Source organism: Anomaloglossus baeobatrachus, chromosome 3 (genome assembly GCF_048569485.1).
Source record: "Anomaloglossus baeobatrachus isolate aAnoBae1 chromosome 3, aAnoBae1.hap1, whole genome shotgun sequence".
NCBI lineage: Eukaryota > Metazoa > Chordata > Amphibia > Anura > Aromobatidae > Anomaloglossus > Anomaloglossus baeobatrachus.
The window spans coordinates 441,377,488-441,403,866 of NC_134355.1; the positions used below are offsets into that span (position 1 = coordinate 441,377,488).

The following is a 26,379-nucleotide window of genomic DNA, read 5'->3' on the forward strand; positions in this document are numbered from 1 at the left end:
AAAGTTTTTTGAATCAGGTTCATAGTAACCTCCACGGTATTCAAGAAATTTTAGTCCACAGATGTTTGTTTTTGTTTGGTTTTTAATGCATATCAATAAAGTATAATAATTTTAAAATAACAAGTAGGCAGTTTCTGCCACAACCTTGAAATCTATTACCTATAATTTATACATTCTTTCTGAATTAATAGACTACTAAAGTGGCCAGCAATGAGTCCAGACCTGAATCCCATAGAACACCTGTGGAGAGATCTCAAAATGGCAGTTTGGAGAAGGCACCCTTCAATTATCAGGGACCTGGAGCAGTTTGCCAAAGAAGAATGGTCTAAAATTCCAGCAGAGCATTGTAAGAAACTTATTGATGATTACCGGAAGCGGTTGTTCGCAGTTATTTTGGCTAAAAGTTGTGCAACCAAGTATTAGGTTAAGGGTGCCAATACTTTTGTCTGGCCCATTTTTGGAGTTTTGTGTGAAATGATCAATGATTTGATTTTTGTTTCTTTCTCTTTTGTGTTTTTTCATTGCAAGTAAATTAAATGAAGATAATAATACCAAATAATTTGTGATTGCAATCATTTTCAAGAAGAAACTGAGTTATCTGACAGAATTCCAGGGGTGCCAATACTTTTGGCCAGCACTGTATATACAGCATGTTAGAATGCTGTATATAAGAGCCCAATGGTGGTGGCCACAGCTTATATGGCAAAAAACTGGTGACAGGTTTCCTTTAAGGGACTACTTCCTCCCTGCATTCCCTAGTTTATTTCCTTGCTCAGCATCCACCTCTTTAGCATGATTGATAATAATTCACTGCCTGTGTGACACAAGGAGCCAGGCAACAAAATCACACAGCGAGCTATCAATCAGTCTAAAGAGGCTTGTGCTGGGTGGGGAAACAACCTTGGGAGACAGAGACTTGTTAAAGGGGGTTTTCCCACAAACAAATTTAATTTTAAAGTTTATTTTTATAATAGATCTTGCAATAATAATAATAATAATAATAATAATAATTTCCACAATTGGATGAGTTTAAAAAAAAATGTTCCTGTAATGGAATAATCTTATATATGTGTCCTCACTATGTACTGTGTAATGCCCGTGTCTGACCGTACAGGAACATGGTCTGATCATACCACAAGTCCTGGGCCAGGGAGGACAAAAAAGGGGGTATACAGATAGGACAGCACAGGATCATAGATGATTCTTTTTGTGACGCAAAGCATTTCCCTGCCTGTTTTTAATAAATGTTTTACCTCAAAGAAGGAATAATTTGCGATCCTGTGTTGTAATATCTTTATACTTTTTTTACTCTCTTCCCTGCCCAGGAGCTGTGGTATGATCAAACCATGTTCCTGTACGGTCAGACACGGCCATTACACAGTGCATAGCAGGGACACATATATAAGAATATCATTATATGATAAGATTATATAAGATTATCTCAGCACAGGAACATTTTTTTACCCATTCAAAATTATTTTTATTCCAAGATCTATTGCTTAAAATGAACTTTGTTGGAAAACCCCTTTAAGTGCTTGGTCATGCCTCATTTGCATAGGAGTTAATACGCTGATTACTCTGGAATTTAGCAACAGATAGAAGATATAAAAATGTTGATCTATTTATATTTAAATTAACTAAAGGCCCATATATGTGGTTGATCTTAGTTTGAGATTCCCTTTAAGCATTCTACTATAGATATTTTTCTAGACAATGTATGGCATGCTGAGTAAAACTTGTGCAGTATCTTTTGCAGTGTACATTTAATGGGACTTAAAGAGGTTGACCACTACTTTCACACTGATGGCCGGTTCTTAGGATAGGTCATCAATGTCTTATTGGCCAGGGTCTGAATCTCTGCAGTGGTACAGAATAAAGTCTACATCTTTCAAAAAAACCATGATTTTTATGCAGGACAATGCTCCATTGCATGCAATAAAGTATTCCTAGCTTGTCTGCCATTAAAGGCAGGATGAAAGAATAATGACATGACCCCCTTCCTCACCTGATCTTAACCCTATTGAGAACTTGTTGAATCTTCTTAAAAGGGAATCTCTCAGGAGGATCAACCCTACTAAGCTATCTATACAAGCATCCAAGAAAGGTGTCTAAGGCGGGCTTTACACGTTGTGACATCTCTACCGATATATCGTCGGAGTCACGTCAATAGCCAATAGATCCGGCGCCAGTAGCGACATTGCAACGTGTAAATCCTAGGTGCGACGATGAACGAGCGCAAAAGCGTAAAAAAATCGCTGATCTGTGTCACGTCGTTCATTTACATAATGTCGTTGCTGCCACAGGTACGATATTGTTTGTTGTTCCTGCAGCACCACACATCGCTGTGTGTGAAACCGCAGGAACGACAAACATCTCCTTACCTGCATCCACTAGCAATGCGGAAGGAAGTGGGTGGGCAGGATGTTATGTCCCGCTCATCTCCGCCCCTCTGCTTCTATTGGCCGGCCACTTAGTGACGTCGCGGTGACGTCACTGTGACGCCGAACGCACCTCCCCCTTGAAGGAGGGATTGTTCGGCGGTCACAGCGACGTTGCCGACCAGGTATGTGCGTGTGAAGCTGCCGTAGCGATGATGTTTGCTACGGCAGCAAGCACCAGATATTGCATGTACTACGGGGGCGGGTGCTATCACACTCAACATCGCTAGCAATCGCTAGCGATGTCGCAACGTGTAAAGCCCGCCTAAGATGATACCTTGATATCTGCAATCAAATAACCTATTCCAGAGAAATCCACGTTTAATATGTAAATGAGCTGCCCCTGTGTAACACCCTTAACGATTTTCCTGCACTCTCCTGCTTCCCTTCTCCAGCGGGGACGCTGGGTCGCTCACCTTCCTGACTGCTTAGCGCTGGCTGCTCTGTCTCCAGTCCCTGCTGCAGCCTCCCAGGCTTGTTCATGCTGCACAGGCCTTCTGGGAGTGGTCTTAGGGCACATGTTTTCACCTTGTCTTACAGAGCCAGTACACACCCTAACTTGGAAGTGCTTCTACTGAGGCTGAGAGTCATCAGGCATTTAAGGCACCTTCCCCTTGTGCATGGTGCCTGGGCAACGTGGTCTATATGTTGCTAGTCCTCAGGTCTCTAGTGCTGCTGCTGCCGTTTAGTGCTGTGTTCCACATTGTTATTACCATTCTGTGCTCCAGTACTTGATGTATCCGCTGCTGTATCATACTCCATCGGTCAAGTCTGCTATAGCGGTGCTGCCCTAAAAGTTGTCTGGTTATTATTCTCACTTTAGCAGATTAAAAGAAAAAATTGAGATGGGATTTTTTTCATTTAGTTGCATAATAATTATGACCACATAAATTTGATCCTAAGAATGACAAAACCTTACTTTTTTAAAACATTTAAAATTTCAAATGTATTAACCGTTTGGATTGACCAGCAGCACTGTAGTTGTTCAGTAATAAAATTCATCATCAAAAATATAAATTGCCGAATAATTTTGTGCATAATGTAGGGTCTCTCTTTCTCTTATATTCATTTACTATGGTTAACATCTTGGCACTGTGCATCATTCTTCAGTCCTAGCAGTCACATGGTCAGCTGCAGCACTTCTAGCATCCCAGCTCTTTAACATGTGTGAAAACTAACCTCCACCCATTGGCATTTATAATGGCCGCAAACAGGGCTACATCATAGCTTGTGCTCTCCTAGTACGGGAGCACCCGAACAAACCTGGGGGCATAAGACCTTTCTACTCTAATGGGAGGCTATATGTAAAGTATCTGTTCTGTATTCTGATGGTATTCTGATCATCACTGCGGGTCTGTGCACTTAACAAGACAACAATAATAACTTACCTCTTAATTTAAAACTATCGCTGGTAGAAAAATATGTTAAAAAGAAAATAAAGGCATCTCTGCAAGAACCATCATAAAATATATTCAGCAGTGGTATGACTGCTGTGCACCTACGTCACTTTACTGGCCATCGACTCTGCTCAGCATTTTCCAGAGGCCACATGGTCAGCCGTTGACTCTCATGGACCAGTGGTATGAGCTTTGGATAAAGATATATGCCCCCAATGTCTAAGACAATTTTTTCAATGGATTCTGATAATTGACTTATGACTAATTTTTAACTGAATTGTTTCCTGTAAAATAATAATATATTTGTATGCGTTTTCCATCAGGTTTCCCAAGTGCAGTGACTGATAAAACGAGTCATCAAAATGTAACTGAAAATAAGTCAGGATCACTAAAAATCTCCATTATTTCTACTTCCGTCGTTCTGACACTTCTCCTGCTTCTAGCAATTGGCTCCACTATAATTTTTATTTGGTACAAGAAACGTAAGTATTACGGTATACATATTTTAGAGCAATTTAATAAAATATCACATCAGTATTGTTGGCTTGTAAACAGAGTTGAGCGGACTTCCAATAATCCGGATCCGGTGGATCCGTCGCGGGTTGGCAAAGAAGTCCGGAAGAGAGAGTGAGAGAGAGTGAGAGAGAGTGTGAGAGCGAGAGAGAGAGAGAGAGAGTGAGAGAGAGTGAGAGAGAGAGAGAAGAGAGTGAGAGAGAGAAAGAAGAGAGAGTGAGAGAGAGAGAGAGAGTGTGAGTGAGTGAGAGAGAGAGAGAGAAAAAAACAAAAAAAACGGATCCGGATCGTGCAGCCGAATTCCCTTAGGCTTCTACTAGTGGTGGCTCCAGACATCCAAAATTTTCTTATTAAAAGTGTTGTTCACTTTCTCATTATTTAAATAACTGGTGTTGGGACATGACTGTGAAACTTACTAATGTATACAGGTTCTTCTTCTGGATGTGTACAGTCTATGAGGGAAGTTGTATAAAGGGTGCTGCTATCCACAAAATGGCTGCTGGTTGAGGAACATTTGACCAGGCGTGCCCATCAGCCTAGTCCTACTGATCTAATCTGGTTCCAGGCCCTGAACGTACATGTCATCAGCATTGTTGCTATGTAATATGTATTTGGAGGCTTAAAAGGAACCTGACAGGTCCCCCATGCCCTTTCACCCGCCAGCATTTATATACAAGTGGATCTCAATAAATTAGAATATCATCAAAAAGTTCATTTATTTCAGTAATTCATTACAAAAAGGAAAACGCATATATTATATAGAGTCATTACAAATAGAGTGATCTATTTCAAGTGTTTATTTCTGTTAGTGTTGATGATTATGGTGTACAGCCAATGAAAACCCAAAAGACATTATCTCAGAAAATTAGAATATTATATAAGACAACTGAAAAAAACGACTTTAAACTCAGAAATGCTGACCTACTGAAAAGTCTGTACAGTAAATGCACTCAATACTTGGTCGGGGTCCTTTTGCATGCATTAATGCATCAATGCGGCGTGGCATGGAGGTGATCAGCCTGTGGCACTGCTGAGGTGTTATGGAAGCCCAGGCTGCTTTGGTAGCAGCCTTCAGCTCATATTCATTGTTCGCTCTGGTGTCACTCATCTTCCTCCTGACAATACCCCATAGATTCTCTATGAAGTTTAGGTCAGGTGAGTTTGCTGGTCAATCAAGTCCTGCAGGAAAATGAAATTTCCATCTCCAAAAAGCTTGTCGGCAGAGGGAAGCATGGAGTGCTCTAAAATTTCCAGGTAGACGGCTGTTCTGACTTTGGTCTTGATAAAACACAGTAGACATACACCAGTAGATGACATGGCTCCCCAAACCATCACTGATTGTGGAAACGTCACACTAGACCTCAAGCAGCTTGGATTATGGCCTCTCAACTCTTCCTCCAGAGTCTGGTACCTTGATTTCCAAATAAAATAGAGTATGAACACCAGCACTTCAAAGAAGGTTAAAAATATTTATTGAAGTTCTATTAAAAAAGATCCATCATTCGATCATGAAAACAGTGAGGGGGGACACATTAAGAGAAATCCGACATGTTTCAGCTAGTAGAGCCTTATTCAAGGATTGCTTGTCTGTGTTCTGCCTGAGGCCAGGGCAGCTCCGTGAACCAACACCGATCCTGATCTGGACTTTAGGAAGGGTGAGCTGAACTACTTTTATTATTTTCTTGATTTCCAAATAAAATGCAAATTTTCTCCTTGGCCCAGGTGAGACACTTCTGGCATCGTCTATTGGTCATGAGTGGCTTGACACATGGAATGCGACAATTGTAGCCCATGTCCTGAATATGTCTATTTGTGGTGGCTCTTTAAGAACTGATGCCAGCAGCAGTTCACTCCTTGTGAATTTCCCCCAAATTATTGAATGGCCATTCTTAACAATCCTATCAATGCTGCGGTTATACTAGTTGCTTGTGCACCTTTTTCTATCACACTTTTTCCTTCACTCAACTTTCCATTAATATGCTCGGATACAGCACTCTGTGAACAGCCAGCTTCTTTAGCAATGACCTTTTGTGGCTTACTCTCCTTGTGGAGTGTTTCAATGACTGACTTCTGGACATCTGTCAAGTCAGCAGTCTTCCCCATTGTGTAGCCTACTGAACCAGACTAAGGGACCATTTTAAAAGCTTAGGAAGCCTTTGCAGGTGTTTTGTGTTAATTATTCTAATTTTCTGAGATAACTTTTGGGGTTTAATTGGCTGTAATCATCAACATTAACAGAAATAAACACATGAAATAGATCACTCTATACTGACTCTATATAATATGAGTTTCTATTTTTGTATTGAATTACTGAAATAAATTAACTTTTTGATGATATTCTAATTTATTGAGATGCACTTGTATCTATTACTAAATAGCCCACCTAATGAGCCCTTAATACAGCCTGACACTTAAAGATATTAACAAAAGGTCTTTATAATGTCCTTTTTCATATGTAAATTAGTCTTTTTTTCTTCTAGGTTGTCCACTTTCAGAAAATCTTAATTTCTGGCTGTAATTTGTTAAAAAAAAAATGCTCTTTACTTTCCATTCCCTGGTCCAGCACTGAGTCTCCACTGTTGGTCCCGGTATTTGGTGTTGACTGCGGCATTGATGTCCAGTGTATAGCTAATCAGTGAGCTCAACATCTGATATCTAAGGACATAGTATATTGCATACAGTATACTAAGGCTATGTGCGCACGTTGCGTATTTGCATGCAGTTACGCTGCGATCTGCACCGCAGCGTAACTGCATGCGTCCAGCATCCCCAGCATAATCTATGAAGAGACGTCCGCACATGGCGTATTAGAGCGCAGCGCTTCGGCTGCTGCCCGAAGCGTGCGTTCTAAGAAGTGATATGTCACTTCTTTCGTGCGCTCTGCATGCATCCCCCGCTCTGTCCATGGGAGGGGCTGCACTCAGAGCGCATGAAATCGGCTTTTTTTTTCCATTAGGACTCTTTCTGCAGCGATTTGAAGCGCACGTGTGCTGTTCAAATTGCTGCAGAAATTTATGCAGGGACAGAACGCTACGTGCGCACATAGCCTTAAGGCCAATTTATACACTGCGATATCGGTACCGACATCGCCATCGTGTGTACCCGCCCCCATCGGTTGTGCGACACGGGCAAATCGCTGCCCGTGTCACACAACATCGCCCGGACCCGTCACACGGATTTACCTTCCCTGCGACGTCGCTGTGACCGGCGAACCGCCTCCTTTCTAAGGGGGCGGTTCGTTCAGCGTCACAGCAACGTCACAGCAGCATCACTGAACCGCCGCCAAATAGAAGCGGAGGGGCGGAGATGAGCAGGACGAACATCCCGCCCACCTCCTTCCTTCCGCATTGTGCCCGGGAGGCAGGTAAGGAGAGGTTCCTCGTTCCTGCGGTGTCACACGGAGCGATGTGTGCTGCCGCAGGAACGAGGAACAACTTCGTTACTGCTGCAGTAACGATATTTGGGAATGGACCCCCATGTCACCGATGAGCGATTTTGCACGTTTTTGCGACGATGCAAAATCGCTCATAGGTGTCACACGCAACGGCATCGCTACAGCGGCCGATGTGCGTCACAAAATCGTTTTAATGCATTCAATGCAATAAAACACATTGAAAAAAAAAGTAATTTCCTTCTGAGATAGATAGTAGATAGATAAATAGACAGATAGAAGAATAGATAGAGGGAGGGATAGATAGATAGATAGATAGAGTCCCTGTGAGCACACGCTGCATTTCTCCCGAGCGGTAATGTGTTGTTCACATCACCGGCCGTGGGAAATGCTCTGTAATTACCTCTGCAGTCTCGTTGCGAGACTGCATTCATTCAGCGCTGTGTGTCAGTCGCGGCTGGATGCAAGCATCGCAGGATGTGGATTATGCCGGAGCTGTGTGTTTGGCAGGGGTTAATAAAGGGGTGAAAGAGGAGGCTTTGTGTGTTTTATTTAAAATAAAGGATTTTTCGGTGTGTGTGTTTTTATCACTTTACTTACGGGTTGATCATGTAAGCTGTCTCATAGACGCTGCCATGATCAAGCCTGGACTTAGTGGCGGCGACGCGCTGCCATTAACTCGTTATATTACCCTGATGGCCACCGCATCATGGCAACAGGAAGAGCCGGGGACACTCCGGTACTGCCGCATAATAGATGCGACAGTCCCGGGACAGCTGCGGGCTGATATTCTCGGCTGCGGGAGGGGGGGGACATCAACCCTGCCCCTCGACCTCCCCAGCCTGAGAATACCGGGCCGCCGCTGTGTGCTTACCTGGCTGGAAGGTAAATATACAGCGGAGCCCACGTGTTTTTTTTTCTATATGCACGTTTGATTTGTATGTGTATTCTATTTGTCTGTGTCTGTGTGTGAGTGTGATGTGTGTGTGTGTTTACTCTGCTCCGCTTCCTCTTCCTGTCATAATGACATCACTTCCCTGCAAACCGCAGGGCAGCGATGAACATTATGTCCCGAAACCACGAAATACCGCAGGGAATAACGCAGGAAAACGCAATGAACCGCACAGAATTTGCTGCCTGCGTTATTCCCTGCGGGATTTCACGATTACATGGCAGTCAATGGAGTGAAATGCCGCAGCTACCTGCAGAAAAGAAGTGACATGCAATTGTTTTTGCTGCGGGAATCCCACAGCAAAACATACAGCTGTCAAAATCCGCATAGTGCGCACAGCATTTTTTTTCCCATAGGTTTTGCTGGTGAATCACTGCGGAGATGTTATGAACATAATATGCAGCGAAACATACAGCAAAACCGCAGGAAATCCGCGGCAAAAAATGGCAAGTGCACACAGGGCCTTAAGCCCGCTTTACACGCTGCAATGTATCTTACAATGTGTCGGCGGGGTCACGTCGTAAGTGACGCACATCCGGCATCGTAAGGTACATTGCAGTGTGTGACAGGTACGTGCGATTGCGATTGAACGTTAAAACGTTCATCGCATACACATCGTACCTGTCTCTAGAATTGCACGTCAGATTGTTCATCGTACCCGGGGTAGCACACATTGCAGTGTGTGACACCCCGGGAACGATGAACAGATCTTACCAGCGTCCTGCGGCTCCCGGCCCACAATGCGGAAGGAAGGAGGTGGGCGGGATGTTTACGTCCCGCTCAGCTCTGCCCCTCTGCTTCTATTGGCCAGCTGCCGCGTGACGTCGATGTGACGCCGAACGTCCCTCCCACTCCAGGAAGTGGGCGTTCGCCGCCCACATCGAGGTCGTATGGACGGCTAAGTACGTGTGACGGGGGTTAATCGTTTGTGCGGCAAGTTCAACAAATTGAACGTGCCACACATTCGATGGGGGCGTTGCAAATCGCATACGCTATCGCATGCGAAATTGCAACGTGTAAAGCAGGCTTTAGTGTGACAATACTGCCAGTTAATAGGATCTCACTTTTGAATATGAAAAGCTCTTTTTCCTTATTCAATATAATAAAATTGTTATTTTATCTAGCTTCAGGGAATCTTGGTTCTCTTTTTCTTGCATAAGTTATGATTGAGGCATTATGTCTACAGCAAGTAATGTATAGTTTTTCAAGATGCAGATCTAAAACTATTTAAGTATTACAGTACACAAAGTATTATATGATATACTGTGACAACAAACATGAGATAATATATAAAAATGTATATTGTAATATCTGATATCTGTATCACAGTATGTGATAGATATATCAGTCATATACTCATCTATATACTGGATGTGCTATATTTATGTGCACATACACTGGGTGAAATAAGTATTGAACAAGTCATTTTCTAAGTAAATACATTTCTAAAAGTGCTATTGACTCAAATTTCGCAGTAGATGTCGGTAACAACCCATAATCCACACAGGTAAATAAGTCAAACCATACAGTAGATGTTCATAAATTTATTGATGTGTAATAATGAGAAATAACACAGACAAAAAGTATTGAATGAAAGGTGGAAAAAGTCATGGAAAGTCATGACACCAGCTAAAATCTATCAGTAATTAGAAGGCGATCTTGCCGATTAGTGAAAAATAAAAAAATAATACCAGCTAGTTTAAATGATTGACTTCAAAAAGGTGTATTATCACCAAAGTGTCACACAAGAAACATCTCATGATAGGTAAAACCAGTGAGCTGTCTCAAGACCTTCCCAGTCTTATGCTTAAAAAACTTACTGATGGCATTGGTTACAGAAGAATTTCTGAATTACTGAAGGTTCCAGTGAGCATTGTTGGGTCCATAATCCATTCATAGAGCTTTCAATGATCCAGAAGTGGAAGGAACATAATTGCACTATAAACTGGCCACAGCCTGGTGCTCTCCGAGATTTCAGAGACAGAAGAAAAAATACTTATCAGAAGATTTGTCCAAGACTCAATGATTACCTGGAGAAATCTACAGAAAACCCTGAAATCAGCAGATACAGTTGTTTAAAAAAAAACCAATAAGTAACGCACTCAACTTCCATGGCATGTATGCATGCTGAAAATGCAAGACTCCATTGCTGAACAAAAAGTATGTTCAAGCACATTAAAAGTTTGCTCAACAACATTTAGACAAGCCTGTGAAATACTGCGAGAATATCATTTGGTTAGATGAGACCAAAATTTCAAACTTTGGATGCTATAATACACACCTTGTTTGGAGACCAAAAGGCACTGCATATCACCCCAAAAATACCATATCAATAGTCAAGTTTAGAAGTGGTAACATCATGGTGTGGGGTTGCTTTTCAGCATACGGCACTGGCAAACTTTATGTGTGTGAAGTAAGCATGAATGGACAAATGTGCCAACACATTCTTGATAAAAATCTGCTGCCATCTACTAGGATGTTAAAGTTGAAATGAGGGTGGGTATTCCAGCAAGGCATTGATCCCAAACACACAGCCAAGGAAACTGTCAGTTGGTTACAGAGAAAGAAAAAGAAGCTGCTAGATAGGCTGAACCCATCACTTGACCTGAATCCAGTAAAAAATGTATGGAAAGGAGAGTTCATAGAAGGAGCCCACTGAACCTTTAGGATTTGAAAAGTGTTTGTGTGGAAGAATTGTCCAAAATCACACCTGAGCAATATATGCGACAAATTTCTTCATTCCAGTAGGCATCTTGAAGGCTTTTGTATGAAGTATTAAATAAATTTGGTGAGAAATTAATGTCAATAGCACCTATAGACATGTATTTACTTTGAAAATTGGTAACGTGCTCAATACTTATATCACCCGCTGTATATACAATTATATGCACTGGACTGATCACATCTACATCTGGACTTCACACATTATAATGCATGGCACTATATATAATATATGATGTCCTGGAGCCAGACTCAAGATCAGTTAGTGCAGGATGTCGCTCTGAGGAGCCCTATGAGTTATTTCTGCAGCTTAAACTTTCCTGCAGATTAGGTGATGCTGAAGCTCATGACACCCACTAACAGCACAACCTGGTCTGTGCTTCACACTGGTGCAATAAATTATCACACCTGCCTCAGATAGAAAATATGCTGACACAAAATGCAGGATCCAGCCCTGTCAGAGACCTTCTGCACTGGCACTTTGCTGACCTCATCTCCCAAGTTCCTCTTCCGGCCGTCGTGCTGGGGACATGAGCTCAGAAAACATGCCCACAGAGTGTACAGTGTGGGCGTGCCTTCAATTCTAAGATGGCTTTTAAAATAAAGTGCCGGCAGCTGTCCTGGAAAACAGCAGATGGCCGGGTGGCCGAAATTGCTGCTAGGGGCATTTGTCCCTCAGCCCTGTCTACCCCTGGGTGCTAATCATGCTAACTTAAGGCTATGTGCACACGTTGCGTTTTTTCCAGCATTAACGCTGCATTTTGAACTGCAGCGTTTCAGTGCCAAACTGCATGCGTTCTGCTTTCCCCAGCAAAGTCTATGAGAAGTCCGAAAATTCAATGCGCACGCTGCATTTTTAAATGCAGCCTTTTGGATGCCAAAAAAAAAAGCTGGATGCTGCGGAAAAAAAAGCAGCATGTCACTTCTTTTGTGCGTTTTGGCTGCGTTCTCCACCCCGTAAAGTAATGATGTGGGTCAAAACGCAACCAAAATGCACTTGGACTGCATTTTTGTTGCGTTCCACATGCTTTTTTAACAAGCAAAACGCAGGTCTTTCCAGTCTCTCTCTGTCAATGTCGGTCGATCTCTGTCTGTGGTTGTCGGTCAATCTCCCTCTGTCTGTCGGTCGGTCTCTTTCTCTGTCAGTTGGTCACTCTGTCTGTCTCTCTCTCTGTCTGTCCCTCTCTCTGTCCGTCGGTCGGTCTCTCCCCTCTCTCATACTCACTGATCTCCGATCACCAGCCCGGCGCTGCACAGCTGTCAGAAAGCTCTGGCAGCTTTTCCTCTTTTGAAAATGCCGGCCGCTCATTATTCAATCTCGTATTCTCTGCTTTCCCAGCCCACCGGAGCCTATGATTCGTTGCAGTCAGACACGCCCCCACGCTGAGTGACAGCTGTCTCACTGCAACCAATCACAGCCACCAGTGGGCGAGTCTATATCGTGCAGTAAAATAAATAAATGAATAATTTAAAAAAAACGATGTGCGGTCCCCCCCAATTTTGATACCAGCCAGGGTAAAGCCAGATGGCTGAAGATTGGTATTCTCAGGATGGGGAGCCCCACATTATAGGGAGCCCCCCAGCCTAACAATATCAGCCAGCAGCAGCCCGGAATTGCCACGTCTATTAGATGCGACAGTCCCGGGACTTTACCCAGCTCATCCCGAATTGCCCTGGTGTGGTGGCAATTGGGGTAATAAGGACTAAGTCCTAGGTTAATCAAATCATGGCAGGCGTCTCCCCGAGATACCTTTCATGATTAGCCTGTAAGTTAAAGAAAATAAACACATACACCCGAAAAAATCCTTTACTGTATTTGGAATAAAAGAGAAAAAAAACATCCTCTTTCACCACTTTATTAACCCCCAAATACCCATCCAGGTCCGGCGTAATCCACATGACGTCCCACGACGCTCACAGCTCTGCTACATGAAGCTGACAGGAGCGGTCACAGGCCAGACCGCTCTCTGTCATCTCCACGCAGCAACTGAAGTGAGCTATATGTAAGAGTGAAAATGTGAAAAAATGGAATCTGCATTACTGCCATGAACATATGAATTAAGAGAAATTTAGCTAGGACACACACAAGCTAGGGACCCCAACGTAGAGAAATACTTTGGCGTAGTGTTGGGGCTCTATTGCATTGATCAATTCAGTAGCTAAATTTCTCTTGATTCATATGTTCATGGCAGTAATGCAGATTCCATTTTTTCACATTTTCACTCTTACATATAGCTATTGGATTTTTCAAGTCAGTATTCACACAGCGGTTTCTGCTATTTCATGTATTCCCCTTACATAGTCACTGGTGTGTATACCTTATCTCCCCATAGTGATGTTTTTTTAGGTTTTTGCACCCAGTTCAGACTTAGAATGGTGTTCCAAACGTTATTCCTTATTTGTTAGTAGTTTTTCGTTTGTGAGCCCTCCCCAACCACACCTATTGCCAATCCATATCATACGCATAAATAGCCTGGGTCTCAGCTTCCCATACACGGTAAGTTTTTTAACTGCATGAGAGGACACACACAAGCTAGGGACCCCAACGTAGAGAAATACTTTGGCGTAGTGTTGGGGCTCTATTGCATTGATCAATTCAGTAGCTAAATTTCTCTTGATTCATATGTTCATGGCAGTAATGCAGATTCCATTTTTTCACATTTTCACTCTTAGGCTACTTTCACACATCCGGATTTTGCTCTGCGGCACAATACGGCGTTCTGCAGAAAAACCGCAACCGGCTTTTGTAACGCCGGTTGCGGGTTTTTTTTGCATAGACTTATATTAGTGCCGTATTGTGCCGCAGGGGCTTGCGTTCGGTCCGGTTTTTGCCGCATGCGGCAGATTTAGCCGATGCGGCGGCCGGATAGAACGTTCCCTGCAACGTTTTTTGCTCCGGCAAAAAATACCGCATCGCGCCGCATCCGGCCACTGCGGCGCATCTTCAAGGCATGCCTATGGATGCCGGATGCGGAAAAAAAACCGCATCCGGCCGCCGTATGCGTTTTTTTCCACTGCGCATGCTCAGTAGCGTGCCGCAACCGGAAAAAAACGGACCGATCGCATGTAAAAACTTATGCAAAGGATGCGGTGTTTTCGCCGCATCCGTTGCATAGGTTTCACAGCCGGATTGAGCCGCACGGCTCAAACCGGATGTGTGAAAGTAGCCTTACATATAGCTATTGGATTTTTCAAGTCAGTATTCACACAGCAGTTTCTGCTATTTCATGTATTCCCCTTACATAGTCACTGGTGTGCATACCTTATCTCCCCATAGTGATGTTTTTTTAGGTTTTTGCACCCACTTCAGACATAGAATGGTGTTCCAAACGTTATTCCTTATTTGTTAGTAGTTTTTCGTTTGTGAACCCTCCCCAACCACACCTATTGCCAATCCATATCATACGCATAAATAGCCTGGGTCTCAGCTTCCCGTACACGGTAAGTTTTTTAACTGCATGAGAGGACACACACAAGCTAGGGACCCCAACGTAGAGAAATACTTTGGCGTAGTGTTGGGGCTCTATTGCATTTATCAATTCAGTAGCTAAATTTCTCTTGATTCATATGTTCATGGCAGTAATGCAGATTCCATTTTTTCACATTTTCACTCTTACATATAGCTATTGGATTTTTCAAGTGAGTATTCACACAGCAGTTTCTGCTATTTCATGTATTCCCCTTACATAGTCACTGGTGTGCATACCTTATCTCCCCATAGTGATGTTTTTTTAGGTTTTTGCACCCAGTTCAGACTTAGAATGGTGTTGCAAACGTTATTCCTTATTTGCCGGTAACCTGAGTGACGGCAGCATTGATCGCGCAGCTCACTTCAGTCACTTAGGGGATTAGTGGTCACCGGTGAGTCCTTCGGACGCGACACACAGACAGAGCCGCGGTATGACAATAAAGTCAGGTGAAGTTCATCCGAGTTCATTCTCATCGCGTGACTCTGTCTGCTGTCAGCGGGCATGTAGCAGAGCTCAATTGCCGTTGGACTGCACTGAAAAAAATCCATCCAAAAAGCATGCAAAATGCATCCAAAACGAATGTGTTTTGGATGCATTTTTTTGACAAACGCAGTGTTTACAGTTTAGAGGTCGCGTTCTTTTCCGCACTGTTATGAACGCAACGTACGCACATACCCTAAGGGTTTAGTTTGACTCAAACTAACATCATATGTCAAAAAAAGAATTGCACAGCTGAAATACTCAATGTTTTAAAGAAATAAAGTATTTTGTATCTTATGTACTCATACATAAGTGGTTGTCATTAATTTTGTTATTGATATGCATTGCTTGTACAATTTAATTTGTATTCAAGTATGTACCTCGTTTCTAGAATGGTTGTAATGAGGTAAATGGAGAAAAAAACATTAGGATATCATATCTGTATATTTATTTTATAAATAAAAAAGTGACAACTCCTTTGGAATCAACAAAACAGAGTGGGGTTTTTTTTTCAGATAACCAAAAATAATGAAGTAGTACACCCATATTTGCTAAGTCTCAAATGTCCCACTACTTTTCAAAAGTTTCAGAAGTAATCTCTGCTAGGCTTGGTATGACCAGATCAGAAAGGGGCATTCCTGGCCTATTTGATGTGGTCCTCAGAGTGGGACTTACAGCAAATGTCCCTATTTTTTTACCAATCGAGATGTTGGATTATCTGTAATAGCCACTACTGCAATAGTAATTATTATTGTTAATAGTAAGGACCATATTTCCACATATTTCCGAATTTGTTCATATTAATTTCAAGATGATATTATATACTACTCAGAAAAAGTTAGGGATATTTGGCATTTGGGTGATATTTAAGGATTGTGAATGTAATGTGCCCTTGTCTAAACCTTTTAATGTACATGTTCAACTCTTCAATGTTTCAGTGCTTTTTGCACAGCTTAATGGTAAAATTCACAACAGGTGTTTTATCCAAAACAAAAATAAATTTCAGAGTTCAGAATTGGTATTTAAACAGTCCTCCTCATCATGCTGTTCAAATTTTGATATCATGAGACCAAGACGACACCTAACAATTGATCAACAGTATATCTCACCATTGCGAGGCTTTAAGCAGGATATTTTCAGAAGGAAGAGGTCACTTAGCTTAGAGTGTCACATAGTGTCATCAGCAGGTTGCACCAGAGATACAAAGACTGGAACAATCACAGAAAGGTATACAAGTGGAGGTCCCGGCCACATCCCACACTGAAGACTGCTTCATTGTGAACAATGCCCTTCGAAACAAGATGATGAATGCCACATAACTCCAGGCACATTTAAGGGAGGTGAGAGGCACACAAGTTTCACGTCAGACCATTCAAAACTGTATATATCACTGTGATCTGCATCTCAGATGACCTGCAATGGTAGCTGACCACACCACCAGGAACAGGCATCATTATCTTGCTGGATGAGAGACTAGTGGGCCTCAATGCTGTTCACTGATGAAAGTCGATTCACGCTGAGCAGAAATAATGGCTGCTAATAATGTTGGTAGGAGAACAGTATGCATCAGCCACTGTTGTCACCAGACGAGCCTTTTTTGTTGATGGTGTTACAGTTTGGGCAGGTGTCTAGTCGATACAGAACTGCCCTACACTTTGTGAATGGTAGAGTGAAAAGCCCTTACTACTTTAATAACACCATTAATCCAGCCATGGTGCCTCTGTATGACCAGCCCAAGCCTAATGTCATCTTCATGGATGACAATGCTCCAGCTCATCAAAGTCGCCTCATTAGGAAATGGCTGCTGGATATTGAGGTCTCAAATGGAGTGGCCTGGACTCTCTCCAGATCTGAATCCCATAGAAAATCCATGGGATCAGTTGACTCGCCATGTAAAGGCTTGTAACTCTGTACCCCAGAACGTCAATGACCCGAGTGAGATACCATGCCTGAGCAAACAATATATTGACTTGTGAGCACCATGAGGCATTGTTGTCAAGTTGAAATGGATGCTCAAGTCAAGACCACATCAGTTATCTAGACATTTACATTTTTGGGGGGTATACCCACCACTGTTATTAGCTTTTATTTCTATAAATTGTTTGAGATTAAGAAATCACCATTGGATGCTTCTACTCAAGTTCCCTACATTCATAATAAAATATCACTGTAGCGTGAACTTTTTACATTGTACATAAACTTCACCTGAAAGCCAAATATGCCTAACTTTTTTTTTACCTTTTTGTCAGTAGTGTAATTATGCATGCAGCTATTGTGTATATAAAAAATTAACTATTGATAACTTCTTTTTTTTTTTACATTTTAGGAGACAGAAGTCCCCAGCCTCAGGAACAAGACATGGTGAGTACTATTTATAAAATCTCATCTCATTAGAAATATATGGTATATACTGCTAAAAAATATCAAGGGAGCACTTAAACAAGGATTTTGTATTTTGGTGTTCCCTTTATTTTTTTGAGCAGATAATATTTTGTTCTGAAAGCCTGTAGAAAATGGCATGTTTTCATTAATAACTGATAAAAATTTGAAATAGCTGCACAGATTTATCAAGGAATCAGGGATATATCTGATAAGTTGGAATTTCATAAATGTCTTGGATGCTTGGCCAAGTAAACCAAAGTTAAAGAGTAAAGGCCGCTTTACACGCAACAACATCGCTAACGAGATATCGTTGGGTTCATGGAATTCATGACGCACATCCGGCCTCGTTAGCGACGTCGTTGCGTGTGAAACGCACGAACGACCGTTAACGATCAAAATTACTTACCTTATCGTTGATGCGTCGTTCCATTCTGGATTATCGTTGCTGTTGCAGGACGCAGGTTGTTCGTCGTTCCCGAGGCAGCACACATCGCTATGTGTGACACCGCAGGAACGAGGAACAACCTCGTACCTGCGTCCGCCCGCAATGAGGAAGGAAGGAGGTGGGCAGGTAAGCATGTGTGACGGGTGTTAGCGATGTTTTGTGCCACGGGCAGCGATTTGCCAGTGACGCACAACCGACGGGGGCAGGTACGCTCGCTAGCAATATCGCAGCGTGTAAAGTACCCTTTAGTAAACACTATATATATATATATATATATATATACAGTATATATATAAAAAACTTTGTACAACATGGAAGCTTGTGAAACTTTTCAAATCACATTATTGGGTGATTTGTCCTCATTCCTATGAAAATTGAAGTGGATTCCAAACTTTTGCTTTTTCCCTATCTATTTGCCTGCCTTTAGCTGCAGTGAGATCAGAATTTATTCTTTTGGAGTACTTATGATGGCAGTGAAATGGTCAGCTCAGCACCTGCGTCTCATTAATTTTGGGAATACGGCTGTTAAAAGAGATTGTTCTGATAAGGCTGGGGTCTCACAAGTGTATAAAATATCAGTCCCATTCTCATTCAGAATAGTAGGCAGAATTTTTTCTCACTTGTCATCCGTCTGCTGTCCGTGTGCAATCCATTTTTTTACTTAGCAGCTATTAATCTTTTACAGGAGCATTTACAGTTTCCTATCTTACAGAATTGCAAAGTATCGATATATTCCAGATGCCATACTGATGGTCTGTATGGTATTCAATTTTTTTCATCTACTGTACCCAATTCAGAGTCAAATCTCAGCATGCCGAAAACAACTGAGGAAAAATAATGCAGATCTGCACAACCTTATTAAATAACATTGATCTGAGTGCAATATCTTTATTTATCGAATTGCCCATGTCCAATTTAAACGCTCATGTGAGCGGGCCCTAAGCAGAGCACTCAGAGGGGACACAGGTGCTGACCCTTCCATTGCCAGCATCTGTATTCCTAATAAATGTGTCCTGATATCAATGAAGCTAAATGCAGGAAATGGATTGGGGAAAAGTAGAATTTTGGAAACCACTTATCTTGCATGCATTTTGTTTTCGGGAATTTCATAATTTTCCATGTTGGACAAACTTATTTAAAAACCATGCAAGTTTAATTACTTCTTAAATTAAAAAACTTTTTATGTATTTACATGTTACAACAAAAAACACAGTCTCCTCATTTTACTACTATCCTTTGCATGTTGGGCAAATTAGCAAATTATTAAGTTATATTTATTCGTGAAAATGTCACGTGAGAAGTGTTCAATGTCTACTGTACTTATGAGAAATGTTTCTGCATATGAAAGACTGTCACAAATGGCTAGACTATAAGTTAGGCTGGTTTCACACTACGTTTATTTAACATCCGTCCATAACGTTATTTTAGCGGAAAAGCGGATCCAGTGCAAATGCGTTTTCACTTCAATGCATTTGCACTGGACTCGCGTCCACCTGCGTTCACCTGCGTTTGCGTGCGTTATAGTGAGGATCCGGTGACTTGCAGTTTTTTAACATCTTTCAAAAACGCTACTTGTAGCGTTTTTGAGCTCCGTCCAAATACTGCAAGTCACCGGATCCTGACTAAACAGCACGCAAACGCAGGTGAACGCTGGCGTGCTGATAGACAGGATCCTGCTTGCTCTACTGAGCATGCCCAGAACCAGTCTCGTGTGATCTGTCTCTCTCTCCTCCTCCCTCCCTCCCCCTCTCTCTCTCTCTATGTCTTTCCCCCTTCCTCTCCTCCCTCTCTCTCCCACCTGAGAGCTGCGGACACTCGTAACCAAGGTAAATATCGGGTAACCACTTCTCTTAGTTACCCGATGTTTACGTTGGTTACGTGTGCAGGCAGCCCTGCTCCTAGCAGCTGCAGACGCTCGTAACCAAAGTAAATATCGGGTATCCAAGCCCGATGTTTACCTTGGTTACGAGCATCTGCAGCTGTCAGATGCCGGCTCCCAGTCTAGTTCCCCTCACTCCCGATCACATGACTCCAATGCCCGCCCCTAAACATCCAGTGACAGGATCCTGCAAAATAAGACATGCGTTTGCATGCGTTTTTTGCTGTAAAAGCAGGATCCGCTTTTGCAGCAAAAAAACGTTCCTGACGCATGTTAAATAAACGTAGTGTGAAACCAGCCTTATTTGTGAATGTAGACATCACCCCACACACACCTGACAAATGGAGTACCCCTCTCCACAAATCTTAGGGGCACTTTGCACACTACGACATCGCAGCTGCGATGTCGGTGGGGTCAAATTGAAAGTGACGCACATCTGGCGTCGCAGTCGATATCGTAGTGTGTAAATCCTTTTTGATACGATTAAGGAGCGCAAAAACGTCCAAATCGTATCATCGGTGTAGCGTCGGTCATTTCCATAATTTTGGAAGGACCGATGTTACGATGTTGTTGTTGTTCCTGCGGCAGCACACATCGCTGTGTGTGAAGCCGCAGGAGCGAGAAACATCAACTTACCTGCGCCCTGCGGCTCATGCCGGCTATGCGGAAGGACGGAGGAGGGCGGGATGTTTACGTCCCGCTCAGCTCTGCCCCTCCGATTCTATTGGCCGCCTGCCGTGTGATGTCGCTATGACGCCGCACGACCCGCCCCCTAATAAGGAGGCGGTTCGCCAGCCAGAGCAACGTCGCAGGGCAGGTGAGTGCATGTGAAGCTGCCGTAGCGATAATGTTCGCTACAGTAGCTATCACCATGATATCGCAGCTGCGACAGGGGCGGGGACTATCGTGCTCGGCATCGCAAGCATCGGCTTGCGATGACGTAGTGTGCAAAGTTCCCCTTACTCTATCCCCATTGGGCCCTCGTCCCACCACAGCTCTGCGCATTTTAACAGAACTGGGAGAAACTGGAGTGATCATGCCCAAAGTGGTAAAATTTGCACAAAACTTTTGCAGCTTGTCAAAGCAATTTATGATGGAATTCTGGTGAAATTGCTTTGATAAATTGTGTCCTTAGTGTCTCACTTCCAGTAAAGCAGACTTCCATAGCTCATCTGCTTGTTGTTAGGAGAAATCTCTCCATAACGAGATGTGGCCAAAGCCCACGGTTCACATGTGGCCTTATAGCTGTTCTAGTGCAGTTCTCAGGCTACAACCGCTAAAGGGCTTTATGTAAAGGTGTACCGCACTATGTGGCTGTCACTCACCCCCCATCTCACTTTCACTGGTATTAGTACCGTATCCTCGGGATGCAGATACAGGTGAAAACAATGATGAAACAGGACGGCTCTTTCTTTCATCGTTTAGCCTGTGCATCTGAGAGCAGATGTGATAATGTCACTACATCATGCTAGCTGTTTATATAATACTTTGTAAAGGAGGTGTGTGTGAACATCATTCTGAATCGGGGACTGCATGAGGAAATAATACTATGTTAATGGACTGGATGGGAACATCATTCTGAGTGTCGGACATAATACAGTGAGAGACTGTGTGGGGACAGGGTTTTGAATGGAGGACTATGTGGGGCCATAATATTGTTTAAGGGGATTCCATGGGAATATTATTCTTCATAGGTGTCGTGTGGGGACATAATTTTGAGTGGGGGCTGTGTGGGGACATCATTCTGAGTGGGGGCTATGTGTGGTCATAATAATGTGTAAGGAGCTGTGTGGGGACATAATATGTAAAGATGCTGTGTGGGGACATCATCCTGAATAGAGGACTGTGTGAGGACATACAGTATATCATAAAAGTGAGTACACCCTTCAGATTTTCGTAAATACTTTATTATATGTTTTCATGAGACAACACTGAAGATCTGATACTTTGATAAAATATAAAGTAGTCAGTGTACAGCTTGTATAACAGTGTAAATTTGCCCTCTAAATAACTCAACACAAAGCCATTAATGTCAAAACCGCTGGCAACAAAAGTGAGTACATCCCTAAATGAAAATGGCCAATTGTGCCCTAAAGGCTGCTTTATACGCAGCGTCATCACTAGCGATGTCGCTCGTGAAAGCACCTGCCCCCGTCGTTTGTGCGTCACAGGCAAATCGCTAACATGCGTCACACAGACTTACCTTCCTAGCAACGTCACTGTGAGCGGTGAACAACCTCTTTTTTTAATGGGGAGGTTCGTGCGCCGTCACAGCGACATCACACAGCGGCCCGCCGCCAATAGAAGCGGAGGGGCGGAGACCAGCCGCATTAATGACACACTCACCTCGTTGCCTGCAGGAAGCAGGTACGTTGTTGTTCGTCGTTCCCGGGGTGTCACACGTAGCAATGTGTGCTTCCTCAGGAACAACGAACAACCTGCATCCTGCACCAGCAACGGTATTTTGGAAATGAACGACGTGTCAACGATCAACGATTAGGTGAGTAATTTTGATCATTAGCGGTCGCTCGTAGGTGTCACACGCAACGACGTTGCTAACGAGGCCGGATGTGCGTCATGAAATTCTGTGACCCAAAGATATCTCGTTAGCGATGTCGTTGCGTGTAAAGCGCCCTTAAGTGTCAATATTATGTGTAACCGCACCATTATTTTCAAACACTGCCTTAACTCTCTTCAGCATGACGTTCACTGGAGCTGCACAGGAGCCGATGGAATCCTCTTCCACTCCTCCATGATTACATCATGGAGCTGGTAAATGTTAGAGACATTGTAGGTCTCTACCATCCATTTGAGGATACCCCACATATGCTCAATAAAGCTTAGGTCTGGAGCAATGCTTGGTTAATCCAGCACCATACCCGCAGTTTTTTTTTTTAGTAAGAGCAGAAGTGTGTTTGGAGTTATTAGCAAGTTGAAATACTGCCCTGTGGCCCAGTTTCCAGAGGGAAGTGATCATGCTCTGCTTCAGTATGTCACGGTGTATATTGCTATTCATGGTTCCATCCCCACAGCTGGCAGCACTTATGCAGCCCCAAAATATGACATTCCCACCACTATTCTGATGCAAGACACACTTGTCTTTGTACGCCTCACCTAGTTGCTGCCATACATGCTTGACACCATCTGAACCAAATAAGTTTATCTTGGTATTATAAGACCACAGGACATCATTCCAGTAATCCATATCCTTAGTATGCTTGTCTTCAGTAAACTGTTTGTGGGCTTTTTTGTGCATCATGTTTAGAAGAGGCTTCCTTCATAGACAGTAGCCATGACCATTGAGGAAGGATTCTCCAGTCGTGCTGTATGTGTGTTACCCACCAATACCATCTGTAAATAATACACGAACTGCATGTGACTTGGTTTAAAATTGGCCACAGCAGCCTTTATTACCTATTATTTACATACTAACACAAGGGGGCGCCGTCCAACGGGCGACCCCAACAAATAACAATAGGTAACACAGTAACCAATACAGTAAATATACAACCCTGAGTAGGCCCAGTCCAGGAACCACTTCTCACCCCAGTATCCCTGGCCGCAACACACCGACCCAGAGATGAGGTATTAATCACCTACGGATTAACCCCCCAACTTTGCAGAACCCCGTGCCTGCAACATCCCGGAACCTGGAGCCACCATACCAAGACGGTGTCTCTCTGTCCAGTTACCATTGCCTTCAACCGCCTCTGGACCAGACCTACCCCCCGCTGCTGTGACAAAGAAACAACCCAGACCAAATTCCCCTCGGCATTAAACACAAGGGAGGGTGGGCGGGGATCGTTCCATATCCGGAAGTCAAGAGAGAGGGGGTAAGTCAAAGTCCTTTACTTACACCCCTCAATTGTCCCACCTCTTCCTCCAGGGAACTCCTCCTACCCACCAATCCCTTTACTCTGCCTTATAAACAAACCATTCCTGTTTCCATTAACCCCATCACTCCTTCCCTTCCCTCTAGTCATGTCGCCCCTCCACCCTATGGGTTCCATGGCTTTCTTTCAGACCAATTTGATGCAGTGTGCATTGTATGGTCTGAGAAATGATAGACTGCACAATGCTGGCAGCACTCATACGCCTATTTTGAACAGACAACCTCTGGATATGACGCTGATCATGTGCACTTAACTTCTTTGGTCGACCATAGTGAAGTTTGTTCTCAGTTGGACCTGACTTGTTAAACTGCTGTATAGTCTTGGCCACTGTGCTGCAGCTCAGTTTCAGGTGGTTGGCAGTTTCTTATAGCCTAGGCCATCCTTTATGTAGAGCAACAATTCATTTTTCAGATCCTCAGAGAATTCTTTGCCATGAGGTGCCATGTTAAATTTCCAGTGACCAGTATGAGAGAGTGTGAGTGATAACACCAAATTTAACACACTTTCTCGCCATTCACATCTGACACCTTGTAACACTGAGTCACATAACAATGGGGAAAGAAATGGCGAATTGGGCTCAATTTGCCCATTTTCACTTAGGATTGTACTTACTTTTGTCACCAGCGGTTTTTAAATTTATGGCTATGTTGAGTTATTTAGTGGGCACCAAATTTACAGTGTTATACAAGCTGTGCACTACTTTACATTGTTTCAAATTGTCATATTTCAGTGTTGTCCCATGAAAAGATATAATAAAATATTTACATAAATGTGAGTGGTGTACTTACTTTTGTGATATACTGTAATACTGTGCAAGGGGACTGTGTGGAGAAATTATTCTGCATGTGGCCCTGTGTGGGGAAATCATTCTGAATGGGAGGTTGTGTAGGGATAGAGTACTATGTAAGTGGGCTGTGTGGGGAAATCATTATGCATGGGGGCTGTGTGAGGACAGAGTACACTATAGGGGGCTTTGTGGGGACATTATACTGAGGGAACATCTTAGGCTATGTGCACACGTGTGCGTAATTCATGCAGTTACACTGCGCTTTGTAGCGCAGCGTAACTGCATGTGTCCTGCGTCCCCTGCACAATCTATGGAGATTGTGCAGGGGCCGTGCGCACATGGCATATTAGAACGCAGCGCTTCGGCTGCTTGCCGAATCGCTGCGTTCTAAGAAGTGACATGTCACTTCTTCCGTGCGCTTTGCCGGCAGCTCCTGCTCTGTCTATGGCAGGAGCTGCAGGCAGAGCGCACATTCTCGCCGGCACCATGCGCTTCAGAACGCAGCTTTTCAGCTGCGCTCTGAAGCGCACCTTTTCGGTGCGGTGCAGAGCGCACACGTGCGCACATAGCCTAAGGAAATGTGGGGGCATCACATTGTGTTGGAAGCTGTTCATCAATGTACAAGGACTGTATAACAGGATGTGTATCACTTGTTGCTTTAGTTAAGTTAGCCAGGTGCTTCAACCCTCTGCACCAGTTACAGTCTCTCATGTAGCCCCTTGGAAAAATGAATTGCCCACCCCTGCGCTATAGCGATTAAACAAAGAAATTATGCTCACTAATTTCTCTGTACCCATCTCACTTGTCAGTCATATTCTATATAGTGAAAGATAGGATCTTTTAGAGGTTTCAAGACATGCATCCAATTGGTCACTGCCTCCCGATGTATGTATAGTGTTGGCAGACTGATAGATGACTGAAGACTGCTGAAATCTATTCAAGCACTCCAGGAGCCTATATAAATGATATCATCAGTATAACCACTATGTAAACATTTAGTAGTCTGTATAGAAGAACATAGATTTGTTTGTTTTGGGTTTTTTTTTACAAAATTACAGATACCTTTAAGTATGTCTCTGGATACTGAAACTTGTAAAATCAGACTAGAAAAGTTAACAGAAGAATAAACTATTTACTGTTGTAATGTGATGAAATACAACCTGTAACCTCTACCTTTTTAGATTAACAGTTATTTTTCTTTAATAGGAAAAAGCTCCTCAGGATCCTTCAGTTTACACTGTAAACTATGGCATTTTAGAATTTGGATCTAGACAACCCTGCAGGGAGTCACCACAACTGAATATTCCAGAACAGGTGGAATATGCAACCATTATGTTCCTACCACAGACCCCATCAATGGGAGAAAAAAAGGGAAGATCGGCATGATTGGACTAATAACAGTGAATTTCTGTTTGAGGATCAAAGGCTGCTCTGGCAGTGGTGCCAATCTCTGCCATAACGAAAAGACTTTTTTTTTGCCGCAGTGGACAAATTGCTTTTTTTTTAGCACATGAGCAATAATTCGGTCCATCTGCCTGAAACTTGAAAACTAGAAAAGAGTTTAAAGATATATTTAACTAATCAAAATGGAATATATTGGAATATGAAATACTGATGCTGATGTAAATAAT

The 26,379-nt window shown here is 43.0% G+C and overlaps 1 protein-coding gene across 1 annotated transcript in view; it reads left to right on the forward strand.

Annotated features, from left to right (window-relative positions):
- Positions 1–26,134, forward strand: part of PDCD1 (programmed cell death 1) — a 93,239-nt gene extending 67,105 nt beyond the window's left edge. The window contains exons 3-5 of the mRNA XM_075338504.1: positions 4,159–4,317; positions 17,689–17,723; positions 25,955–26,134. Coding sequence (XP_075194619.1) covers positions 4,159–4,317; positions 17,689–17,723; positions 25,955–26,134 — 374 coding nt within the window. The remainder of the gene's footprint in view (positions 1–4,158; positions 4,318–17,688; positions 17,724–25,954) is intronic.
- The last annotated feature ends 245 nt before the right edge of the window (positions 26,135–26,379 follow it).